General features: G+C 43.8%; 1 protein-coding gene across 2 annotated transcripts in view; it reads left to right on the top strand.

Annotated features, from left to right (window-relative positions):
- Nucleotides 1-14,374, top strand: part of DOCK3 (dedicator of cytokinesis 3) — a 585,745-nt gene that overhangs the window by 269,820 nt on the left and 301,551 nt on the right. For both annotated transcript variants that reach the window (XM_084634267.1, XM_084634266.1), the window contains exon 6: nt 6,207-6,355. In XM_084634267.1, the coding sequence (XP_084490393.1) occupies nt 6,207-6,355 (149 nt within the window). The remainder of the gene's footprint in view (nt 1-6,206; nt 6,356-14,374) is intronic.

Genomic DNA, 14,374 nt, shown 5'->3' on the forward strand with positions numbered 1-14,374 from the left:
TCACACCTTGTAGGATTCTAGGACAACTTTCTGGTTGCTGGGCATCTATACGCAAAATACATTAATTTATAAGGGGTCTCACTGTAATTAGCACATATTATCAAGGTGACATACCAAAGGATAAAACCCTAGGCCCACTGACAGATGGAATAAAATAAGAAATATAAAGGGTTGAGGCTTTCGCTTCTCTTTTATACACTTGGGCCCAAATCTCTCTTATGACCTGGACCCAAATAGCTTTTTTTGGCCTGCACCATTGGAGAGATAATAAAAGGAAAGGAAATGACATGTGGAAATACCCCCAGCACATGGGGCTTCCTGGCTGACGTAAAGCTGTCAGAACGAATGTGTTCTGGCTCTCAGCAAATGGCTGGCAGAGATAGGAATGGGGTGTATCCCGAGGGCTACTGCATTCCAGCTGTCTGTGCTCAGATGACTGGGAGCCCTTAGGAGACCATGGCCTGGTCAAGCATTAATTAGAGCAGTCTAACTTAATCTCAGGTGTGGACATGTCCCTGGGAAAGCCCAGAATACAGGAAGCACAGAGGTGGTTTAAAGGCCCTTTTGCCCCTTCCATTCCTGCACTGATTTCAGTAACAAAGGACCTAAGAATTAGGCTCAAAATCTTCTCAATATGCAGCTTATGTGTCATTGTCCAGATTTCCTAGCTAGCTAAAGCTTTTACTGGTTCCAATGTTGCTTGCAGATGAGCACATAATTCCAAAAGCATATCTATGGAGGCAGTAATTTGGAGTACCCAATTTACTAAAAAACAAAAACAAAATCCTATTGTAGAAAATTGAGAAATAAAACACAAAATTTTTCAAAAGACATTCCAGGTGTGCAGAGGATGAAAGAAAGCACAGAGACTTTTCTGAGAAGATGAAATGGATATTGTTCTTGGCATCAAGGATGGATTATTTTGTGAGGGTTTGGGGGAAGACAAGGGTGCTGATTTATGCCAGGGCTGCATGCAGTAGCGCAGGGGTGGCCAACCTGTGGCTCTGGAGAAGTTAATATGCTGCTCCTTATATATGCATCGATTCCAGGGCTGGGGCTACAGGCACCAACTTTCCAGTGTGCTGGGGGGTGCTCACTGCTCAACCCCTGGCTCTGCCACAGGCTCTGCCCCCACTCCACCTATTCCTGCCCCCTCCCCTGAGCCTGCTATGCCCTAGCTCCTCCCCCTCCACCCCCCCCCCCGAGCCTCCTGCACACCACAAAACAGCTGAGCGGGAAGTGCGGGGAGGGAGGGGGAGGCCCTGATCGGCAGGACTGCCAGTGGGCAGGAGGCACTGGGAGTGGGGGGGAGTGGAGGGAGAGCTGATGGGGGGGCTGCTGATTATTACTGCGGCTCTTCGGTAATGTACATTGGTAAATTCTGGCTCCTTCTCAGGCTTAGGTTGGCCACCCCTGCAGTAGTGCCTTAAAAACAAGGACAAGAAGTTTGAACTTAGTTCACAGTGCAAAAGGAAGGTGGTAAAATTTCTGAAAGAAAGGGATGGAGGTGTGTGAGGTATTTTAAGAGGTGAGTGAGAAAGATGAGTTGGCAGTGGTAATGTGGACAATTTGGAGGGAAAGACAAATTTAATATAGAAAAGACCTGTTACAAATAGTATGTAGTAATCAAGTAAGGCAAATGACTGAGATATAGAGCAGCGATTTAGCTGATTGGATGGAAAAGTTGTGAAGGAAAAAGGGACAGGACTTGGTCCTTTGTTTGAACATAGAACTAATTTTAACTACTTGGTTGGATTAGAATCGTAGACTTTAAGGTCAGAAGGTGGTGTTTTTAACTGCGTCTTTGTTTTAGAAAAAAGAAAAGGAGTACTTGTGGCACCTTAGAGACTAACCAATTTATTAGAGCATAAGCTTTCGTGAGCTACAGCTCACTTCCTCAGATGCATCTGTTTTAGAGTTTACTTTGCAAATGTATATGTATTTTAACTGGTGAGAGGTACCCAGGAACCCTTGGGTGCCATTTATGAATTATTAAATAGTTAACGCTAACTAGAGCATCACTTTGATAATATAAAAACTGACGAAAAATTTTATATAAAAATATTCCATCTTATTTCTCCATTTTTATGGCTTAAATTGTCAATACCATTTGATAAAATTGAGCTTTGTCAGTGTCTCTATTATAGTAACATATTAATTGAGCACTGCTGTATAGGGACAAAACATCACATTCCTCCTTACACTTTTACTCTTCTAATGAAGCTTAATTGGTCATTCCCATTGTTTCCTTTTTCCCACTGGTTTTTGTGCTGCCTTCCATGCTTCACTGTACATTTAGGATATCTTCTCTATTCTAAGTGTGTCTTCATTCAAAGTTGTCCTGAATATTCTGGGTGAGATCCTGAATCCTGCTTCGACCCCTTTACACTATGCTGGAGTGGCATAAAGTAACCCTAAAAGGTCCTGGTCATGTTTAGGGAGGGGGAAATAAGGGAAAAGGTAAGAAAGCTGCCTCTTGCAAACCCTCTTGTGAGCACCGGTGTTGGAGAGTGCTGGAGTGAGGCTGGGATTATGAGGGACATGTCAGGGATTAGGCATGCACCATGCAGCACTGTGGACATTTCAGGCAGCTCTGCATCCCGCAGGGCAGACTGGGGAAGCTGCTGTAATTTAGACAGGCCCCCAACAATATTCTTAAATTATGCTGGTGTCCTTTCCAGCTTCCAGAACAGCCCAGAATCAGGAAGCCAAAGGTTGCTAATAGACCCCTTATACCCCCACCCTCCTGAGTGGAGAGTTCTGTGCTGCCCGGAAAGCGCTAATCACTGCCAAACAGCTGTTTGGCGGCAGGAAGCACTTGGAGTTACGCAGAGGAGCGGGGACATGGCGCGCTGAGGGGGATGTGGGGCAGTGGGTGAGGGGAGCTTGGCGGCTGCAGGAAATAACTCCGGGGGGGCGAGGATCTTGGCAGGCCACAGCAAATAACTCCGCGGGCTGCATACAACCTGCCGGCTGCATGTTTCAGACCCCTGCTCTAAATCTTCCAAATATTCTTCTGTGGCTTGTGTGTTTAGATTGTAAGCTCCTTGGGCAAGCGACTGTTTTTTCCTTTGGCTATTGGTCAGTACCAAATAAAATTTGAGTGCTTTAAAATAATATTATTGTAATTTAGTGAGAAATTGTATTAATTGCAGTATATTTATAGATATTTCTCTGCTGGCTTCCTTCCAGGCCTCAGTACCTCTAAGACATGTATTGTTTCAAATGACTAATGATGGATAGGTCAACTTAAATAATTGTTTTGTGGGATATGTTGATTATATTTGATAGTGTTAGTCTGCATGATTTTTGCTAGTTTTGAGTTACCGTTGTCAATTGATGCACAAGATAGGTAATGTTGAGTTGAGTGTTGCACTTAAAGTTGGAATTCAACCTCTTTATTATTCATGAAAAAATACAGCATATCCTCCCTTGGCCAAAATGACACCACTTAAAATTTTAGTAATGCATAAACTTTGGGAGAAAAGTCAAGTAAATTTATTAGATAATTTGAGCTATAATTAATTTTATTTGGGATTGCACACTTCATAGCTCGTGTGGGCTGAGCTTATTGCCCATGCCAGGGGCTCCTTGCATTCCTCCATTCCTCTCCACAAGCTCCCTGTGTGCCATCCTCCCATCCCCTTCTGTTTCAGGGACTCCCTGTAATTCTCCCAATCTCCCCACTGCCGGGGGTTCTGTTTGCCTCCCATTTCCCACCTCCTCCCATACCAGGATCCCCATTCTCCCTCCAGGCACCACCATTCCTATTTCCCCCCATGCTGCCTGTTCCTCCTTTTCCCCCACCCATACTAGGATCCCCCCATTTCCCTGCCCATCGGGGGCGTTCTGTTAACTCTCCCCCATTCCAGGGTCCCCCATTGCATTGTGTTCCCCCATTCCCATTTTCCCCCATACTAGGGTCCCCCAATCTCTCCCCCACCAGGGGTTCTGAGTGCCCCACATTACCACCTCCACCCTATACCAGCGTCCTCCATTCTCTCCATTATGTCAGGGTTCTGTGTCCCCAGATCCCTCTCTTCCTCATTCTCCACCCCATGCCAGGAGCTGTTTGTATCCCACCATGTTTTGTCTGGGTGAAAGTCATTTAGGATGTCATCATGTGAAAAACTATTGGGAGAATGAGCAGAGATCAGATAAGGTATTGTTATGTTGAAAGTCTTTAATGAGTGCCATTAGTTTATTCCTTATAGACAAGTGTTGAGTGCTTGAAGCTGTGGCTGTGCTAATCAGATGGCAGGGACTCCATGTGTCCCCTGTTTTCTGGTTTACCCAAAAGCCTATAGAATTCTGGCCTCTGATACCAGAAACAGTCTTTGAACTTTTTGAATTTATCAGATAGGGCATTCAAAAGTTACTGCATTACAGACTGATACAAAAATGCTATCAAGTGGATAGTAAGGTCTTCACAAGCTCGGCCAAAAAATTTAGCATCTCGTGTCAAATCTTTTTTTCATGGCCTTATTTTAACAGTGGAATAACACAGACTCTTCAGACTTCCCATATAGTTAAATGATCGAAATATTTTGTTTTAGACTACTTTTAAATATTTTTTTAAAGGATTAATAGTATTTTTTCCCTGTATTCTTACCCTGGTTTGAGGATCGCACTGGGGCTGAGACATGATATGTGTCTAGAATGATGCCTACAGTGAAGCAGCACATGTTCAGAGGCAGAAACTTAGAAGCCTATGGAATTTTTACAGCCGAAAATTTACATGTTGGTTGAGTTTAGTCAGGCAGCAGCTGAGTGGCGGTTTTGTGGATCTCAGTGGTGCTTACATTGAGACTGAGACACCTAAGTCCCTTTGTTGATATGGCCCCGTTGATATTTGTTGCCTGTATTTGTTGCAGGCACTGTGAAGAATTATTTTGTTGTGATTTACTATTGCCCATGTTGATATTGACCTAAATGTTTTTCATTCTTTTGATTGTGATAGACAAGTTTTGGGGACCTTTGCCTGTGTTTTTAGTTTATACTAGGTACGCCAATTAAATTCTGGACCTTAGTACCTTAAGAGTTACAGAAGGGACTTTCAAAAATGTTTGGTATGAGCTGAGCTCTGCTCCCAGTGAAGTCAATGGCAAAATTCCATTGGCTTCAGTAGGGCCAGGATATCACCCTGGGAGTTTTACCATTGACTGTAAATGGAGCAGCGTTAGACCAATGCTGAATACTTCTAAAAATCTTACCGTGTGTGCATCCCACCCTTAGGTGCCCAAATATGGGCTTAAGAGCCTAACTTTAGACTCCTATCCTTGAACTTTTTGGTCTAGGTGCATAAAAGAGTTTACAGTAATTTTGTTTATGTGCTAAAGGTCTAAATAACTTCTAATTATTAAAAATGAAGAAAATTTATTTTAGTATCAAGATGTTATGCCATTAAGAGAAAAAATTCAAAAAATACAGTTTTTACCCCCGATGCGTATGCTTAATTATAAGTAGTCCCATTGAAGTCAATGGGATGATACATGTAACTAAAGTTATGTACCCACTTAAGTGTTTGCAGACAGCCTCCTACTAGTGGCATTAAAACAAACAATATTTATAATTTAGTGTATATTATAAATTTTAATCTAAAGATGCTATAGAGCAGTTTTTCAAATTAGTTTTAGAAAGACTGAACCTGATTTAAATCAATTATTGCGGGGGGGAATCAAGTGATTTCAATTGGTTTGTTTTAAATTGCTCCATCCAGAAAGGTACACTTTCAAGAGTAGGATGGAATTACATACATATAAATTCATGTTTTTGCCCTTCTCTTTCTGTGATTTAGGCCTCAGGTAAGAAAACAGTACCTAATTCTGCCTTGTGGTCCATGTACCTTTCTAGTACTGCTAAAATATAGCAATCAGCATACAATTCAATTTCAAGATTTACAGTTGATTGCCTTTTTGTGGCCATAATACTTAAAATAGAAGTTGTTCTAGAGTTTTTTTTTTACTTTTTGAAGCAAAACAAACTGCAGAAAAAACAGAATGGAATGACTGTGACAACCTGGAAAAGGAACCAGGAGTTTGTATTTTATTTATTTTCTGGAAGCATCATGACATTGAGGAATATATGGGGAAAAGAGTGATTCTTTTGTGAGTTTTTTTTTCTTGGATAATTGATGAAAATCTCATTTGATTTTTTTAATTTCTCTCTCCCCTCCGCCCCCCCCCCACCAAAATGTACTTTTACAGAAGCATAAGATAGATCTTTTCTACAAACTGCGCCATGTGATGAATGAACTCATTGACCTGCGTAGACAGCTGCTGTCAGGTCACTTGACACAAGATCAGGTGCGAGAGGTCAAGAGACACCTTACAGTGCGACTGGACTGGGGTAATGAGTAAGTACAAGTACCATCCAAGTGCCATCTGTTTTAATTAAAATGGAATGTTTTTTGTGTAATGGAATTTGCAAACAGTTGAACTATCTTCAAGTTGTTGGCAACTGAAACCAAATATCACTTTTTACATTCTGAGTTTATGGCGTACCTCCTCCCCCATAGATATACATACAGTAATTAAAAATTCTAAAAATGTATGATTTGCTTCTATTATTAATTCCTTTCTGAAGGAGTCTGTATTTTTCAATGTGTTTTAGGCCTTTTCGTTTAAGTTGTACAGTGAATATTAACTCTGAGGTATTCTATACATTGTAATTTATCTACATTATTATTATTATTACCATTTTGAAATTTGAAAAATTGTTACTGTCAGTGGAACAGCTGTACATTTGGGTGACACTGTAGAATAGCCAGAACTGGCACTGTCTGATCAAATGATTAACACTGTGGAGCTGAGGCTTATAGTATTCAGATTTAATTTTGTTTTAGGTCTTGTAATCTGTATAATTCTCTGCTGATGCTTTCTCAGATTTTGTGCCCAGATTTTGATGATCAGTCCTGTTGTAAAGAGGTGGCCATTTGAATCTTCTTTTTATGGAGCCAAAGGTATTTACAGTAATTTAGAGTTGAATATGGAATTATAATTAATTACTTAACAAAAAAACTAGCCCTATCCCAGAATCGACTCTTGGAAAACAACAAGGAAAAAGCTTGGCTTGCCTAGTTCTAAGGCCAAGTTCCGTGAACAGATATGTTATGCGTGGCATGCACATGACCTTTTCAGAGGAAATGTCACCCCCTTAGGCTTACAACAACCTTTCTTCAACCAGGATGATGGATAAGTTGTAATTAAAGTACAGAGTAAAATTCTGTGTAAGTTACCAAAAACAGAAAAAAAATCAAATTTTCCTCCCTAACTTATTCTAGTCGTGTCCACATTCCTTGAACACCTGTGTCAGGACTCCCATGGAGAAGAGTACAGGAATGAACTGTCAAAAACTCAGCTGGCCTCTCTTCTTAAATTAATATATTAATCTCTTCTTAGCTGAAAAAGAGGCTCTGAAAGATGTAGACTAACGGAATTACTTAAGTGATTGTCTTGCATTTTAACTCCCACTAATGTAAATGGAACCCAATAACCATCATGATGCTTTGGGATTCAACCCAGACTAGTAAAGGGTTGTTTCACCACCTGCCCAGCAAATCTAGATGCCTTAAATGGTCTTGCTGTGGCTCACAGCCCTGACAACAACAGCCAGCAGACAAGCATGCAGGTCACACCCTGGTTTCCATTGCTCAGTTACTTTTGCAGAGTGACCCAACACCCTCCCAGTTCCGAATATTCCCAAAATTATCTGCTAATGTGGCAATCTGCTGAGGTTCTCAGAAATGCGAACTCCTGTGTTATTCCTCTCAGCCTCAGTAAGTGAGAGTTTTGCTACTGCTAAGTTGTGTGACAAGTCCCTGACAGACCAGCTTGTCTGTCTTGCCAGTAAACTCTTCAGGACACACCTTGTCTTGTATGTAACAAACAGTGAATCCCCAGCTCCCGAGTTCCCCAGAGATGTCTCCATGCCATGCCCAGCCCTCTCCTGGAACACTCTCAGAAGTTAATAAGTTTGCTACTCCTTTAAAGAAACTGTGCACTGCAGTTCATTAATTTAATTAGAGTTTGACAACTCTCTTATTTCAATCATAGCACAGAATTGGTTTTTAGTAAAAGTAAAACAAGTTTATTTAACAAAAGGACATAGGATTAAGTGATACCAAGTAAAAGGAATAAAGATAAAAAGGGTTAAATGCAAACAAAAGTAAAAATACATTTCTAAGGCTAAAACTTAATTTCAGCAAATTACAGTCTTTGCCTAAGCAGGTTTCTCACCTAAACTCAGTTCCCAAAGACTTCAACCCACTTGTTTGAAGGATCCAACATTCCATATTCAAGAGCTCTGGTCCCTTTAATTTCCCAAATGATGGATAATTATGAGGGTTCTCTCCCCATTCTTTTTAAAGTCCAGTAAACCTTTGAAATGTATTATTTGACAAGTAAGCCCAAACAAAGCTTCTCTCTCCTCCTGGGATGTAGATGCCATGATGTCTTCCTAAAGTTCATTGTCCCTACTTCAAGAGGCAGGAAGGCTTTCTGTTGTTCTTCCCTGCCTGTTGACTTCCTATCATATGGAAATGGGGCTTCCATTGTTTTGATTCCATAATGCTTAATTTACATTGGAGACAGATAGGTAGCTGTCTTCCCTCCTGTTAGGGAGAAAAACCTATGCATTTGGTCACAGACTTTAAAGCATATCATCAGTGAGTATGCATAATTCCTCATATAGTGTTAATGCATATGTTTCACAATGAAATGAATCACCAGTGTGATAAAAGACCTTGATACACTTTTATAATACAGTAATATTGTATACAAACAGTTGATTTAATTGTATCTTTGAGGTTCAGCCCCCCTGTCTTTAATAGTTATAGTTTCCCCCACTTGCTGGTTTGATGGCTTTGTTTACCTTGCATGTAAATGCAATTTCATTGACTCTGCGTGGTGATCAGGGTGGTCAAACAAGTACACATTTCTTTGTCTAGGGCATACTGTACTTATGCATTGCTTGCCAAATACATTTTAAGAACATAATTCTAGAATATCCATAACGAGGGGTGAAAGTAATATAAAATTTTTACTGGTACGGCCCTTTTAAATCGCCAGCCCTGGGGCAGCTGCCTCTTTTGAGCCCCTGCTGTTGGCGGCCTGGGGGGGGAGGGCGGGAAAAAGGGGCAATATCGTTAAAGCGCTACCAGCAGGGCCGCTCATGGAGGGGGGAGCAAAAGGGGCAGCGACGTTAAAGCTCTGCCACAGCAAAGGACCCTCCTTAAAGTGCTGCCACAGCAGCGCTTTAATGTCGGCTGCGTACGGGCCGGTACCATCTTCTTACCGGTACATTGCACCGGCCCTTACTGGCCCACTTTCACCCCGTCCATAACACTTTTTGTACACATCTTGTATATACCTTACACAAGAACATTAATGATCAGTGAGTTATTAGTTTCCCAGTGATATATTGCATACCACTTTTTGGGTATATGTCATGACAACAGTGTGTTAAGTGCTGTGGGTATGTCAGGCCTGACAAGAGTTGTTGACACAGAATAGTGAACCTCCAAAGGGCCTCTGTGTCACAACCATACAGAAGCTTTATCCCTAGATATTTTTGCTGAGAGAAGCAGCAGACAGAGTGAGCAAGAGGAAGTGAGAGAGGGATTACTGAGAAGAAAGGAATTTGGACTAAATGGTAGTTCAGCACTGACGGGAGTAGGTTGCTCAATTAGTTGTTAGTGGACCAAAGAGGAGAAGTTCTGTTAAATAAATAATACAATAAATAAGTGTAAAACTTCAAGATAAAACCCATTACCCAACCACCTTATAGAAATGAGCAATTGAGGTAAATGATGGTTAAATGTAACATCTGTTAGGTAAACCAGTAATACAGTGGTATTCTGTTTACGGTGGTAGAGAAAGACAGAACTTATACTGTGCTAGAGAAAGAGATGGGTTGAAATCACCGAGGCAGAAATAGAACAGGATATTAGATAAAAGTAGGCATATGGTATAGTGCGTGTGTGTCTGTGTATGTAAAAATCTGTATACTTGTGTGAGAAACATAATAGAAAAATAAATGAGCTGTACTGGGATAAAAGACATGTCTGAGGTATGGTTGGATGAAAAAAATCAATGGGCTATTGTAATACCAGGCCGTAGACTATATAGGAAGAATGGATTAGGTTATAGAGATAAGAGCATAGCACTGTATCTAAAAGATGCCATAAAATTTAATTAGATACAGTTTCTGAGTAGGGAGGATGATACAGTAGAATCCATATAAATTCAAATCCCATGTCACAATAATACAAATATATTAATAGAGTTATACAATGAGTCTCCAGATAAGGAAAAGTATGTTCAGCATATAATGTTGAGGGAGATCAAAGAGCCAACTAAAGAAAATAAAACAGTAATAATGAGTGCCTTCAAGTATCCACATACATATAGGTCACGTTGGGGGACAGTTTAGAGAAACAACTTCAGAATTTGCTTCTGGGAATAGCTAGCGCTATGGCAAACAAGAGGAGAAGCTATCCTAAACTTAGTCCCTGGAAACACTCAGAAGTTGTTTCAATAATGACGATAGTAACAGCAACAGTAATCACAATATTATTAAGTTGTTTATACTGCCAGGTGACAGGGAAGAGCTGCAAGGGTTTCAGAAATCAGTGCACATAGTCTTGGTCTCCAAGACACCATGAGAACTGGTGTTTGGGAGCAACATCTTTTTCTGCAATCTCCACCCTTAGGGTATGTCTACACTACGGAATAAGGTTGAATTTATAGAAGTCGTTTTTTTAGAAATAGGTTTTATATATTCGAGTGTGTGTGTCCCCACAGAAAATGCTCTAAGTGCATTAACTCGGCGGAGTGCTTCCACAGTACTGAGGCTAGAGTCGACTTCCGGAGCGTTGCACTGTGGGTAGCTATCCCACAATTCCCGCAGTCTCCGCTGCCCATTGGAATTCTGGGTTGAGATCCCAATGCCTGATGGGGCTAAAACATTGTCGCGGGTGGTTCTGGGTACATATCATCAGGCCCCCATTCCCTCCCTCCCTCCATGAAAGCAAGGGCAGACAATCATTTCGCGCCTTTTTTCCTGAGTTACCTGTGCAGACGCCATACCACTGCAAGCATGGAGCCCGCTCAGGTAACCGTCACCCTATGTCTCCTGGGTGCTGGCAGACGCGGTACGGCATTGCTACACAGTAGCAGCAACCCCTTGCCTTCTGGCAGCAGACGGTACAGTATGACTGGTAGCTGTCATCGTCATGTCTGAGGTGCTCCTGGTCGCCTCTGTGAGGTCGATCAGGAGCGCCTGGGCAGACATGGGCGCAGGGACTAAATTTGGAGTGACTTGAGCAGGTCATTCTCTTTAGTCCTGCAGTCAGTCCTATTGAACCGTCTTATGGTGAGCGGGCAGGCGATACGGACTGGTAGCAGTCGTACTGTATCGTCTTCTGCCGAGCAGCCATGAGATGTGGATGGCATGCAGTCCTTCTGCACCGTCTGCTGCCAGCCAAAGATGTAAAAGATAGATGGAGTGGATCAAAACAAGAAATAGACCAGATTTGTTTTGTACTCATTTGCCTCCTCCCCTGTCTAGATCCCCTTGCCTTGTGGCAGCAGACGGTACAGTACGACTGGTAGCCGTCATCGTCATGTCCGAGGTGCTCCTGGCCACGTCGGCTGGGAGCGCCTGGGCAGACATGGGTGCAGGGACTAAATTTGGAGTGACTTGACCAGGTCATTCTCTTTAGTCCTGCAGTCAGTCCTATTGAACCGTCTTATGGTGAGCGGGCAGGCGATACAGACTGCTAGCAGTCGTACTGTGCCATCTTCTGCCAAGCAGCCATGAGATGTGGATGGCATGCAGTCCTTCTGCACCGTCTGCTGCCAGCCAAAGATGTAAAAGATAGATGGAGTGGATCAAAACAAGAAATAGACCAGATTTGTTTTGTACTCATTTGCTTCCCCCCCTCCCCTGTCTAGGGGACTCATTCTTCTAGATCACACTGCAGTCACTCACAGAGAAGGTGCAGCGAGGTAAATCTAGCCATGTATCAATCAGAGGCCAGGCTAACCTCCTTGTTCCAATAACGACAATAACTTAGGTGCACCATTTCTTATTGGAACCCTCCGTGAAGTCCTGCCTGAAATACTCCTTGATGTAAAGCCACCCCCTTTGTTGATTTTAGCTCCCTGAAGCCAACCCTGTAAGCGCCCCTCCCAGCGTCAGAGCAACGGCAAACAATCGGGCATCTGAGAGTGCTGTCCAGAGCACTCACAATGGAGCACTCTGATGGGGCTAAAACATTGTCGCGGGTGGTTCTGGGTACGTATCGTCAGGCCCCCGTTCCCTCCCTCCCTCCCTCCCTCCGTGAAAGCAAGGGCAGACAATCATTTCACGCCTTTTTTCCTGAGTTACCTGTGCAGACGCCATACCACGGCAAGCATGGAGCCCACTCAGGTAACCGTCACCCTATGTCTCCTGGGTGCTGGCAGATGCGGTACGGCTTTGCTGCTCAGTAGCAGCAACCCATTGCCTTCTGGCAGCAGACGGTGCAATACGACTGGTAGTCGTCCTCGTCGTGTCCGAGGTGCTCCTGGCCATGTCGGCTGGGAGCGCCTGGGCAGACATGGGCGCAGGGACTAAATTTGGAGTGACTTGAGCAGGTCATTCTCTTTAGTCCTGCAGTCAGTCCTATTGAACCGTCTTATGGTGAGCGGGCAGGCGATACGGACTGCTAGCAGTCGTACTGTACCATCTTCTGCCAGGCAGGCAAGAGATGAGGATTGCTAGCAGTCGTATTGTACCATCTTCTGCCAGGCAGGCAAGAGATGAAGATGGCTAGCAGTCGTACTGTACCATCTTCTGCCGAGCAGCCATGAGATGTGGATGGCATGCAGTCCTTCTGCACCGTCTGCTGCCAGCCAAAGATGTAAAAGATAGATGGAGTGGGTCAGAACAAGAAATAGACCAGATTTGTTTTGTACTCATTTGCCTCCTCCCCTGTCTAGGGGACTCATTCCTCTAGATCACACTGCAGTCACTCACAGAGAAGGTGCAGCGAGGTAAATCTAGCCGTGTATCAATCAGAGGCCAGGCTTACCTCCTTGTTCCAATAAGAACGATAACTTAGGTGCACCATTTCTTATTGGAACCCTCCGTGCAGTCCTGCCTGAAATACTCCTTGATGTACAGGCACCCCCTTTGTTGATTTTAGCTCCCTGAAGCCAACCCTGTAAGCCGTGTCGTCAGTCGCCCCTCCCTCCGTCAGAGCAACGGCAGACAATCGTTCCGCGCCTTTTTTCTGTGCGGACGCCATACCAAGGCAAGCATGGAGGCCGCTCAGCTCACTTTGGCAATTAGGAGCACATTAAACACCACACGCATTATCCAGCAGTATATGCAGCACCAGAACCTGGCAAAGCGATACCGGGCGAGGAGGCAACGTCAGCACGGTCATGTGAGTGATCAGGACATGGACACAGATTTCTCTGAAAGCATGGGCCCTGACAATGCATGCATCATGGTGCTAATGGGGCAGGTTCATGCTGTGGAACGCCGATTTTGGGCTCGGGAAACAAGCACAGACTGGTGGGACCGCATAGTGTTGCAGGTCTGGGACGATTCCCAGTGGCTGCGAAACTTTCGCATGCGTAAGGGCACTTTCATGGAACTTTGTGACTTGCTTTCCCCTGCCCTGAAGCGCATGAATATCAAGATGAGAGCAGCCCTCACGGTTGAGAAGCGAGTGGCGATAGCCGTGTGGAAGCTTGCAACGCCAGACAGCTACCGGTCAGTTGGGAATCAATTTGGAGTGGGCAAATCTACTGTGGGGGCTGCTGTGATGCAAGTAGCCCACGCAATCAAAGATCTGCTGATATCAAGGGTAGTGACCCTGGGAAATGTGCAGGTCATAGTGGATGGCTTTGCTGCAATGGGATTCCCTAACTGTGGTGGGGCTATAGACGGAACCCATATCCCTATCTTGGCACCGGAGCACCAAGCCGCCGAGTACATAAACCGCAAGGGGTACTTTTCGATAGTGCTGCAAGCTCTGGTGGATCACAAGGGACGTTTCACCAACATCAACGTGGGATGGCCGGGAAAGGTGCATGATGCTCGCATCTTCAGGAACTCTGGTCTGTTTCAAAAGCTGCAGGAAGGGACTTTATTCCCAGACCAGAAAATAACTGTTGGGGATGTTGAAATGCCTATATGTATCCCTGGGGACCCAGCCTACCCCTTAATGCCATGGCTCATGAAGCCGTACACAGGCAGCCTGGACAGTAGTCAGGAGCTGTTCAACTACAGGCTGAGCAAGTGCCGAATGGTGGTAGAATGTGCATTTGGACGTTTAAAGGCACGCTGGCGCAGTTTACTGACTCGCTTAGACCTCAGCGAA

This window comes from Lepidochelys olivacea (assembly GCF_965140295.1).
Source record: "Lepidochelys olivacea isolate rLepOli2 genome assembly, chromosome: 7".
Taxonomy (NCBI): Eukaryota; Metazoa; Chordata; order Testudines; family Cheloniidae; genus Lepidochelys; species Lepidochelys olivacea.